We start from the raw sequence: 12,018 nt of genomic DNA, 5'->3' as shown, positions 1-12,018 counted from the left end.
CGGGCCCGGGGGCTCCCTCAGGCTGCCCCGGGCGGGGCAGGGCGGGGGCGGCCCCAGCGCCGCGCTCCCCCCGCGGTCCCCGGCGCGCTGCAAGATGGCGGCGGGAGCCGAGCGCGGCGCGGCGCTGCCCGCGGAGCCGCCGCCGCTGAGCGCCGAGGAGGTGGCCAGGCGGCTGGCGAGCACCCGCCGCGAGCTGGGCAACCGCCGCAAGATCCTGCTGCGGAACCTGCCGGCCGAGAGCAGCAGCCAGGTACGGCCGCCAGCGCTGCCCGCAGCCGCCCGGCGGCGTGGCGCGCTCCCGCCCGCGCCTCAGGCGGGGGCCGGCAGCGGGGAGGGAGGCGCGGAGCAGCCCCGGGTCCTCCGCGGGGCTTGGCGGCCGCGGGGCGCTGCCTCCCCCCAGAGCTGCCCCTCACGGCGCCGGCTGTTGTGGGGCGGCTTTGTTACCTGCGGAGAGCGGGTCCACGCCCTCACCGGGGGCCGCGCCGGGCTGGCCGGGCAGCGCTCCCCGGGGAACGCCGGGGTGGCGGCCCGGGGCGTGAGGGGGCTCGGTCTGGGGTGAGCGGGTAACGGGAGCGCCGCCGGAGAGGCGGCACCTGTGTGCGCACAGGTAGGGCACTGCAGCACAGCCGCTTTCGGTGCGAAATCTGGGCGGAAAAGCTTCCAGACTCGCTTTTTTTTTTTTTTTTTTTTTTTTTTTTTTTTTCATTTTTATTGTGAGGTGAGCCAGACGCAGAGAGGGAAAGCGGTTTTCCGCAGTCTGACGGTGGTTCAGGAAAATTCCGCTCAAATTGCTGCTGTTGGTGGGAGATGATCGCTGAACTCTTCAGCCGAGTGCTGTGAGTCAGATGCTGAGGTGATTTAGCTGCACAGTCACTTCACCAGCTCCAAGCACACAACTTGATGCACGAGTATTAATTAAAAAAAAAAAAAAAAAAAAAAAAAAAAGAAAGCAACTGCGCCTTTTGTTCTGCTCTGCTCCTGGTCTGCCTCCCCCCCCTCTCTGAAGCACAGGTGGTTTTGCTACCTGCGGGTAAGAGCAGCACGTGCAGACTCTCAATTTCTGCATAACTCCGGCACAAAAAGGGGACTATTCATTTTGGAGAGGCTCTTTCGGCGCTCGCGGTAATCCGAGCCGCAGCGCCCAGCTGGCCGCTGCACTTCTGGCTGTTTTGTTCTCTCTCGGCGCGTCTGGCCCTGCTCTAGCAGGTTAAAAGTTTAGAGCTGACAGCTTTGTTAGGGTGCTTTAGGCACCTCTGTTTATAGCAGCCTGATCTACAGCGAACTCGCAGCTTGGTGAACGCTGCTAATCTTCGTCCCTTCATGAAGCGGCAGTGTTGACAGAGAGGGCTTTGCTGGTGTGTCACCAGATGCTCGCCGTGGATGGCCAGGACAGGAGCACTCTCTGACACTCCCGGTGTGTCCCTTGCCCCCACTGCAGGGCCTTTCATGAGCTCCCATGTGGGAATTCACCTCTCTGGAACCTTTCAGGTTCGGCGTTGCTTGCTCAGCCGGTGTGTGCTACAGGGAAACACCAACATTAAGGTGAAGTTTGGCAGCCACGGAGTCTTCTGGAAGTTTGCCTTTTTGTTTTGATGGCTTACAAGCAGCTCTTGGATGCCTTTTTCTCCTATGTGTCAGGTTCTAATGTTGCCCTGAGCACCATGTACAGATCCTAAAATGCACTTTACAAACTGTCATTTTTATTTTTAACGCTGATGAGCTGCTGGTGGTGGCAACAAAGGCAGAAGAATTGTGCTATAGAGAGAAAGTTTCTGTCCTGGAGCAGTTTTGGAAAGAAATGTGTTTGTGGTCAGGCATGTTAAGTCTACCTGTGTATTTGGCTGTGATATGCTTCCAAAATTACTACAAAATTTAACATTTCTTGTTGCCAGTTAACACCCGTGGTAAACACGGGTTTGTCTTCTGTTTTCTCCTTGCAGTAATTGGCGAGCCAAGTAAAATCAGATAAACTGTTTCTGACCTGGCCAGTTTTATTCACTGTCAAGAAGGAGATGAACATCACTGAAATGCGGCCAAGTCTTCCAAAATAGGTTTTCATAAATGTAACTATTCATCTCTGAGCGTTGGGGTGTTGGCTTTGCTGCCATTTGTTGTTAAGTGAAGAGTGAGGCCAAGATTTACCAAAATAATTTTGAAGTGAAAAATTACTGTTTTGCTGAGAGAGAAAGAGAGAGATTGGTGGAGATACTCAGTTTTGTCAGAAAAGTAGGAAAAACCTTACATTTTTAATATGAAGTTACATAACGAATATAATTCCTCTGCCAGTTGTAGCTACATATTAACTTTATTATTGTCCTTGTAATCTTCAATTACCTTTGGAGCCCCCACCTGTGTTAAACTAAATTAAAAAAATAAATTACCCTTGAGGTCACAGAAGAAATGTCCCTTGGCCATGAGGTTTCTGAACCAGAAACAGGTTTAGAAACCAAACAGAGCTCACCCTACAAATAGATGCCTGCAGGGTCAGTGTTTCTTCAGGCAATTCTCTCACTACAGCCACAGAGAAAGGATTTTTTTTTTTTTTTTGTGGCAGATCTGTAGTAAACAATTTACATCTTCCCTGTTCTTGAAGGCAGAGTCTCCATTTACCGTTCAGCTGGCAAGTCAGTGGATGTTGAACTCTCCCAGAGTTGCCAGGTAGTTCCCCAAAGTCATCCTCATGGGATTCCTCCAGCACAGTACCAAACCTGTGGTGTGATAATGACCTAGAGATGGCCACAGGCTCTTGCTGGCCTCTGTAAATCTCCAGATCTTTGCTATCTGCAGCAGTGACTGTGCCTTAAAGGCAGAATTCAGTACTGGGGGTGGAGCAGGATCGGGAGAGGCTTCCCTGTTTCTGCATGGAGCTTCACTGGGATACGTGCTTGGAGCAGCCACCCGCTGCTCCGGCAGCCTTGGCAGATCACGCTCCTGCAGTTCCAGTTCCCCGTGCCAGCGTGGGGCAGTGTCCTGTGCTCTCAGAGCACTCACTGAATGGCTGCGCTAGGGCAGGGCAGCGATGTGGGGTGTTCTGCGGTAACATCATCCCCTCGGGGTCAGTCCTTTTGAAGAGCAGCAGATAGTGGGTCTGTTCTTGTAGCATTAAGAGCCTCTGATGTGGTGCTGTGGTCAGGCTGGTGTTTGCAGGGACAGTCTTTGCCAAGAGACTTAAAAGTGAGCGTGGTTGTAGTGATTGCTTTCATCGTGATCTGCTTGGCAGTGGGTCGGGGATCTCTTGGGTTGCCTTGTTGTGTGTGCATCTCCCTGAGCCACATCCCTGATCCATCATCCATTCCAGCAGCCGGGAACACGGTCCCCTGGGATGTTGTAAGAGCAAAAATTGCAACCAGAAGGTCCTTGGAGCAATCCTAAAACTGTTCCCAGTGCTCTGGAGGAGGAGGACTGCTCTGAGCAGAGGGAGGGAAGGAAATACCACCTTCCTCTCCTTTTCTGCTAAAGAGATGCCAAGAACTTCAGGATGACCAGAATGGAAGTGAACTTGTACCTCACTGAACAGGAAGTTTTATTTTGAGCTTGTATTGGTTTTATCCCAGCCAGCAAATAAGCACCACACAGCCACTCTTTCACTTCTCCACTGCTCTGGTGCTGAGGAGAATCAGGAGAAAAGTAAAGCTTGGGAGTTAAGAACAATTTAATTATTGAAGCAAAGTAAAACTTACCTAAAATTAATATAAGACTAATAAAACTAATGTTAATTGTAATAAGAAGGAATTAAAGCTGAAAGAAAGAAGTGATGCCCAGTAGAGTTGCTCAGCACCCACTGACTGATGCCAGCTGCTCCCAGTTTATGCACTGGGCATGGCATTCCTTGGTGTGGAGCATCCCTTTGGCTGTGCTGGCTCTGCTCCCTCCTGCCATTCCATGCACCTGTGCATGGGAAACTGGCAGATCCTTGGCTCGGAGCAAGCTGTGCTTGGCAACAACTGAAACATCCCTGTGTTATCAACATTAGTCTCATCCTAAAGTCAAACACAGCACTCAACCAGTAAGAACAAAATTAATTCTGTCTCATGCCAAACTAGGAAAAATTTGTCAGCTTCTGTTTCTTTTCCTTTTTTTCTGTAGTTACCCCAGTGGATTAGAAGAATTGGTTTTGGCTTCCCCCAGTTTGTTGTTTTTTCACTGTTAGTGGCTCCTTTATGGCTGATGAACTTCCATAGGGGCATCACTGGGACACCATCAGCAGACTCTGCTCTGGGATACGAGTTCCTGTCCCATGGAGTTCCTGCTGGGAAGATTAGCCTTGGTTATTTATCTTTTTTTTTTTGCTCATCATTACTGAGATTTGTAGCCAGATCTCCAGTGTTCTGTGCCAAGATCAGCTGCCCAGCAATAGCTGTTGGCTTTTTGCTTCCCCTTTTTGCAGATCAGAGAAGGTGCTGTGGAAGATGCACTTGCTCCCAACCATTTTTGGGTTGATTATCCCTAAATGCCACCATGCCACAGTTCTACAAAATAAACCTGGTGGAGGGGACGCTCTACTTTAATGTAGGACATGCAGCAAAGTAGGGCTGGTTAATTATTTTAACACCCTGTGGTTCTCCTGGGGAGGGACAGAATCCAGAGAACAATGAAACACTGAGGTGTTGATCCAATCCTGGTGCAGTCCACCTGGGAAAGGGATTTATTTGGTATTTTGGAACCTTGTGGACCCATTCAGTTTTTTCTCTGCTGTCTATTCCTGATCAAAAGCCAAATCCCTGCATAGCGTGGTGCTGTTTCTGGTGGGGTTGTGGCATTTTTCCCCCTTTCTCCCTGGATTAGCCATAATTTTCCTTGCTAGATGGAAAGCCCCTAATGAGGTGTGATGATTTGAGGAAGTGCTCTCTCCAATCTGTTGGATGCCAGACCTTTAAGTAGAAGGGCCTTTGTGTTTCATTCCTCCTCTGTCACACTGCCTGAACATGAAAGGCACATTGTGGAGAGGGAGCAGCTCTCATGCCTTAAGATGGACATTTTAAAATTTTCTTCATTACTTTTCTTTGGCTTTGAGCTCTTGCTCTCTCAAGTTACCTTTTTCTATGTCTTTTCCCTCTTTCATTTAGCTCTCACACCACCCAGTATACCCAGGATGATGGAATTGATTTCCAGTCCCATAAAGATCCTCTTACCAACACTCCCAAAAGTCTCTGGAAGATCAGAGGAAAAAGTTTTTCATTCCACTGAGAATTAGTTGTTTTCCTGTCTTGACATTTTCTTACATTACTTACATTTAACAGCTGTCAAATACTGCATTAATAAAATATGGCAGCATTTCTCCAGCTACCACACGTCCTTGAATAAGGTGTAACCACTAAAGATCTTTGAGGGCTCTGATCTTAAAAAAGTGAGAATCAGTTCCCAGTCACAAAGGTTTGCCCCAAAAGCAGTTTATGGCCTGGAATGACAGGCTTGGATCCATTTCAGGTTTCCTAGTTTGGGATTGTGGAATTGAAGAGGGAACGAGCTGAGCAGGAGCTTTGGGACACACCTCGGTGCTCGCTGCTCCTGGCAGGTCAACACCTGCCACATCTCACCCCTGATCCTCCAGCCTTGCTCCTCTGAGAACTTACTTAACTCAGCACTGAAAACCACGTGGAAATTGAGAGGGAGGAGGTGTGGTGAGCCCAGTCTGTCTGAAATGTTACTTCTTAGGGGCATTTATCCAGCAATTAATGAAATTTGAGGCCCTCCTACCTCTCTGATCAGGAGACGGAGGACTGCAGTTTGCATCGGTCCTTTTGTTTTTTGTTAACCCCCTTGTTGGTGCTGAGTGCTGCACTTGCTCTCCAGCAGAGCTCTGGGTTTTCCCCTTAGTAACATATTATTTAAACTGTGTCAATATTCTCTTTTTTTACTACTTATTTATTTACTATCTACAGTGAAATCCATGTGTCATGTCACAAGCTCAAATATTTAGCAGTCTAAAATCTGAATCAGATGAATACCCCATTATATCATTTTGTAAATGTAAAGCTTTTTTTCTGAGAAGTTCTCTTCTTCCTGTCCTGCCTGCACAAATGGAACAAAGCCTTTTTCAGCTGTGAGATGATTTAAAACTTCTTGCTTTGCCAAGTAACTACTTTAAACTTAATTGATTCCCATTTCAAGGATATTCATGTGAAGTTCAGGCCTTCAGCTGCTCGGTGAGAGCCAAGTTATAGACCAGGCTTGGAGAGTGTTTATATTGGAGACTTCCCTAAAGCTCACTGCAGACATCTGGCCAGGCACCCTTAGAATTGTTAAATATTCTGTTGCCAGAATAGCACAATTATTACATTTAATATCAAGTCTGGTTTTACATCCAGAGAGAGAGCAGTGCTTGAGTTTGGTGTGCTGTAGGGTTTATATACATGATTACATATATCTTATGTATTGTTCCAGGTGAGTACTGAGAATTTCTTGGATATTTTTTCCCTTGCACTGTGAGAGTCTGGGTAGGAGAAGCTGCTTTTATTAGAAATAAACCACTGAGCTTTTCTAATTTGATACATATGCCTGTGAATGAGTCCTTTTCTAATTTGTGTTTAAAACAATGCAGGTAATAAACACAAAGATCCTCTCTAAGGAATTCTTTCTGTCTCAGAGATGCAAGTCTCAAACTGATAATAAGTGCTGAAAACTAAAGTTGCCAGTTTTTCTACCCAAGAGAGGACAGGGTGAGAACTGAAGTATTTCAAGACCACATTTACAGTAGTAAATATTACACTTTTTTAAAGGTAAAGAGTGATTTCTCTTAAACTCCCTTTATTAGATTTGGTTCTGCTTTTTCTGCTAATTTGCATGTATGACTTATTATTTCCTAGTTACAATTTTAATTTGTATTGATGACAAGATTGTCTGCTTTTAAAGCTTTAAGGGGTTGTAGAGTGGCTATGCTTTATTGGTTATATTTCTGCTCCAGGAGCACAAAATCCTGGAATGGTTTGGGTTGGAAGGGACCAGATAGAACTGCGTAACATTTTTGTTGTCAAAATCTACTTTGTGCAATGTGTGACACTCGAGCCTTCAGCGTGTTGGTAAACACTGCTGTGTGTTTAATGTCCTGTGGGAGTTGTCATGTTTTGTAGATCAGCAGATTGATTTATTAAAGAGGAAAAAGCCCTTTAGGAGGAGCAGTTTTGTCGCCACAATGTTGGGATACGGATGTTGGAGCACGGACACGATGGTGGCACCAGGGCTGGCGGCCGCTGCTCAGGTGTGGCACCACTCTGAGTTTACTCCTGCTTTACTACAGCTCGATTTGAGGGCCGTGCTCAGGGTTTGCTCCCTCTCTCCGGGGCTGGGGTGCAGGAGCTCCCCGGAGCAGGGCCGGGAGAACGCTGCTGCCGGATTTCTTCGGTCCGACCGGCTCCCGACAGCGTTGGTGAGAGCGGGCCACCCCCAGATAGCTGTTCAGTCTGGGGTGTGCCTCTGGGGCACGGGTGGACTGTGTCCAGGGCAGGGACAAGGAACAGGGAGAGATCTGCTCTGTGTTTTCCACAGGTGTTTATTCCCAGGAGGGTCAGGGACAGAAATGCACCGAACAAAGGCATGCATCATCTTATATACAGGGGAGGCCTTAGGGGTGGGTACGATCTGTAGCCAACTGGGAGAAACCTGGGGAGGAACACAAGGTGGGGAATACAATGTTTAAACCAAGAGGGGATTACAGGGGAGGAGAACAACTTGAACAGACCAATGGGGCCTCGGAGGATACAAAATTGATAGGGAAGTTTCTAGAGGAAGGGGAGTGACATTCAACGGGAGGAGGAACAGGGAACAAAAGGGCAGGTCTATGGGGAGAGGGACACCGAGGGCAAAACTAACAATACAGGGGGAAAGGAACAATCCGTTGAGAATAAAATATGCCATAACAATACAAAGTGGGGGGTTATAAATCTGATTACTAGGGCTGAATTACAATCCAAACCACGCACCGCAGCAGGAATGAGCTGCAGCAGTGGGAACAGGCAGCTGCTGTTTGTTTCTGCCGTTCTCACAGAAACATCCCTGTGCTTACATTCCTCACGAGTTAACGGGGTCGCAGCAGAGCATCTACCTGACTTGGCTGACCCCCTTCTCCTCCAGAGCAAACACTCCCTCCTGGCCCAGTCCTGGAGAGCTGCACGGGGATCAGAGCTGTCGTTCCCATTGCTTTCCTGACACTTCTGCCCTGAGCTGTGGGGAGTGAAACTGGGAACAACATCACAATGGGAGCTCTGTTCCTTCTTTTCCACCAGACCTGAGAGCTGGGAGATGTTGGAGGTGAAGTTTAGAGAAGTGCCTGGCTTAGCAAGCAGAGAAATCTCAGTGTAACACACAGATATTTACAGCTGTTTAATTGAAAGGAATGCACATTTCCCTACAGTGGGCAGGGTGTGTTTTATCTTTGCAAATCCTCACAAATGTCGTTTATGTGGGAAATGCTTTCACTGAAACACTGCCCAAGCCCAGTTCCACAGGTGAAGGTCTCAGCCCTGCCAAGAGCCCACGAGAGCACAGGAACCAGAACCTTCCTGGAAGAGCCCTTTGCACAAACCTGGCAGTGTTTGCAGCCACCTGTGGGAGTTGGTGTTAAAATCTTTACTGGATTTCTGTCCTTGAATCAGGCTTTATTTTAAATCTCCTTTATCTCATATTGTTTTTCATATGAGATCTCATAATTATCCCCCAAAGAGTTGTTCAGTAGGGGCTGGTTTTCTTCTCAAAGTTCCAGGCAGTTACTGGGGAATCATGTGGAATCATCTGATGTACAGATGACTTTCAAAAGAGTGTTCAGAGCTGTTTGAAATCCTATTTCCTGCTACCTAATCATCATACAAAACTTTCAGTGTTGCTTTTGTGAAATAATACAGGAAATCAAAAGGGCACGTATGTCCCTCTTTTTCTGAGTGGGACAGAAACAATTTTTTGGAGTCTTCAGTGGCACAGCACAACAGAGCTGCCAAAGCTGTACAGAAAGTGTCTTCTCAGTCTCTTATGTCTGAGAAAGAACCATCTCATTCTTGTTTGAGAGGTGTCCACACTCAAATCCCCTACCTGGCTTGAATTTTGGGCATATCTTGCATTTCAGAAACCCCATCTTTATCACACCTTATTTGAGGACGTGTGGTGGCTGGAGAAATGCTGCCATATTTTATTAATGCAGTATTTGACAGCTGTTAAATAGTGAAACCAGAGATTGGTGCTCTCTTGACTAAAAGGTATGCACCTGATACCCCTCACAGAGAACCCAATTAACCTTTAGGCTCCATATATTGAATTTCCAAACTGGCAGCTACACGTAGCTGCTGGAAATCAGCTGCAATTAAACTTTCAGGCAAAGCTGGTTGATTATTTCGCTTGCAGAAATCATCTTGCACTCCTGTGTATGGGATTTATCCAGCTAAAATAATGTAAATATCCAGGTTATTACTCCTGGTTTTTCCCTGGGGTGGTGAATGTTCAACTCTGCTTTCTCACCACTGAACTGACAATAATTTGTGGGGTTTTTGGGGGATGTGCACCTTGATGTTTTTGGGAATAACTGTAGCAAACTCCTCTAAGACTTGCTCTAACCCATCCCTCCTCTCTTCCCATTAATTAGTGGGAGCAAATAACACTCTTGGGATTGATTCTCTGTTGAGCAGCTGTGCAGTAATTGATAGAGGATACTTTCCAGGGGGTACTCTGGCCACAATTATCTGCTGGGTGAAAGAATATCCATTATTGAGGGTGAAAATCTATTAAAGTGAACTTGAGCAGGAAACTAAAGCAACTGTTGGGTTTTGAGGCAATATTGTGCCCTCAGTAAATTTGGTGATGTGATGCTGCCAGTGTTCCTTGTCCACGTGGTATTTTAGCTATGCCAGTTGTACTTTAGAGAAATGGAGAGGGTTTTGCTATTTAATGAGCTGTGATGTTATTTGTCTTTATCAAAAGACAGTTACAGGACGCCCTTTTGTGTTTATGTCACCCCAGAGAATGAAAAGCAAATTAATCAAATTCTGCAAGCCAGTTTTTTATGTGAGATCAAAACATTGCTGCAGCAATGTGTAACCAACTCCTTTAAAAACAAATATTTCATAGTGTTTCTATGGTAAAATTTTCAGTTTGTTGGGAAAGTTTTTGGTTTTGTTTGAAATGAGGGTGAATTTATCCACTTGCTTGGTCTGGGGACTTATTTATGTGATGTTATTTGTACTTTTCCCTTGCAGGAAATCCACGACTTGTTTAAAGACTATGAAATCAAGTATTGTTATGTGGACAGGAATAAAAGAACAGGTGAGAACTTCAAACTTCCATGTATTTCAATTCTGTGAGGAACATCATGTGCTGTGTGTGAAGTCGTGGACTGTCACAGCTTGTCTGGCGTCCCTCAGTGCCTTTTTTGTCACCTTGTACCGAGCCCAGTGAAAGTTGGAAACTTTTTGGTGTTGATCAGAAGATTTTTGGTCCCCTCTGGTCTCTCTCAGGAGCATTCCTCAGTGAGTGTCCCTTTGGGACAAAGCTGACCTCAGCTGGCTGAATTCCTTTGGAAAACTGGCCCTGAGGCCTCTCTTGGGACAAACCACACGTGCCCGAGAGGAAAACCTGCCCAGCTCCAGATGCATTTGCAGTTTGCTCACATCAGGAAACACTTCTGCCCTGTGAGGGTCACCTAGCACTGTTGTAGGTAGTCCAGAGACATCTCCATCCCTTGGCATCCTGGGAACCCATCTGGGTGACCCTGCTTAAGGAACAGGTTGGAAAAGAGGCCCTCAGGAGGTCCCTGCCACCCTCATCTGGTTTGGGATTGTGTGAAATGCCTTACGGACTGAAAAGCCCAAAAAAAGATCTGTTAACCCCAAAGTGAGAACTTGTGGAAGTTGTTATCAAAGAGATTCCGTAGAATCTGTGATGTGTGGACTTCAGTGGAATATTTAATTTAGTAAAGGGCAGTCTGCTAGTAGAATATTTAATTTTGTTCCCCAGATACAAAATTTGGTTGGGTTCCAAGTAGTGAAGTTGTGTGCATCACAACGTAGTCACTTTCTGAGTTAATTGCTCATGATGTTCAATTGAGATTTTAGGTATTGTATATAATAGATATGTTCATCTCTTGGATCTTTGGGGTGAATCTGCAGCTCTCACTGTGGTTTCAGGGGAGGGAGAGGTGTGGCTGCAGACCAGCTGGGGTAGCTGATGTCCCCACTCCTCTCTCTTGCAGCATTTGTCACCCTGTTAAACGGGGAGCAGGCCCAGAGCGCCATCAGGAGGTTCCACCAGCACTCCCTGCGAGGGAAGGAGATCTCCGTGCAGCTGCAGCCCACGGACGCTCTGCTGTGCATCACCAACCTGCCCCTTTCCCTCAGGATAGAGGAGTTTGAGGAACTGGTGCGTGCCTATGGCAACGTGGAGAGGTGTTTCCTGGTCTACAGCGAGCTCACCGGCCATTCCAAGGGCTATGGATTCGTGGAGTACATGAAGAAGGACTCTGCTGCCAAGGCCAGGCTGGAGCTCCTGGGCAAGCAGCTGGAGGAGAGCACTCTGTTTGCACAGTGGATGGATGTGAACCAGCTGACCACAAACCTCATTCACTCCAAGTGCCTTTGTGTGGATAAATTACAAAAAGACTGCGCTGATTCGAAAGAGCTGCTCCAGGCTTTCTCCCTGAAGTACAAACCTGTGTTCTGCCAGGTATGTTGGGTCTCTGTCTTAAGGAAAACCAAGGCTGGGATTGCAGCATTGCCTCACTTCACTCTTGCTGTCCTCCACTTTTATTTTTCCTATTTTTCTAATTTATTTTTATTTTCCTATTATTTTTCTTAGCAACTGTTGTGCCATCTGCACAGTGATGAGAGCAGTGATGCTGAACTGCTCTGGGTGTGCAGTGTGATCCATGTTGTCTGGGAATTCTGGGAATTCTGCAGGATGTCACTCCAGCAGTGATGCCGAACTGCTCTGGGTGTGCAGTGTGATCCATGTTGTCTGGGAATTCTGGGAATTCTGCAGGATGTCACTCCAGCAGTGATGCTGAACTGCTCTGGGTGTGCAGTGTGATCCGTGTTGTCTGGG

At 47.1% G+C, this 12,018-nt stretch overlaps 1 protein-coding gene across 5 annotated transcripts in view; it reads left to right on the top strand.

Annotated features, from left to right (window-relative positions):
• Positions 1–67: 67 nt before the first annotated feature.
• The window catches only part of RAVER2 (ribonucleoprotein, PTB binding 2), a 31,471-nt gene continuing 19,520 nt past the window's right edge, over positions 68–12,018 (top strand). For 4 of the 5 annotated variants that reach the window (XM_053950615.1, XM_053950614.1, XM_053950613.1 and 1 more), the window contains exons 1-3: positions 68–250; positions 10,179–10,245; positions 11,171–11,640. In XM_053950615.1, the coding sequence (XP_053806590.1) occupies positions 95–250; positions 10,179–10,245; positions 11,171–11,640 (693 nt within the window). In that variant the 5' untranslated portion in view covers positions 68–94. Of the gene's footprint in view, positions 251–7,070; positions 7,199–10,178; positions 10,246–11,170; positions 11,641–12,018 lie in introns of all 5 variants that reach the window. The other variant, XM_053950616.1, reaches the window with a different exon arrangement.

Source organism: Vidua chalybeata, chromosome 9, assembly GCF_026979565.1.
Source record: "Vidua chalybeata isolate OUT-0048 chromosome 9, bVidCha1 merged haplotype, whole genome shotgun sequence".
Lineage (NCBI taxonomy): Eukaryota > Metazoa > Chordata > Aves > Passeriformes > Viduidae > Vidua > Vidua chalybeata.
This window is presented reverse-complemented; position numbering and strand designations above follow the sequence as displayed.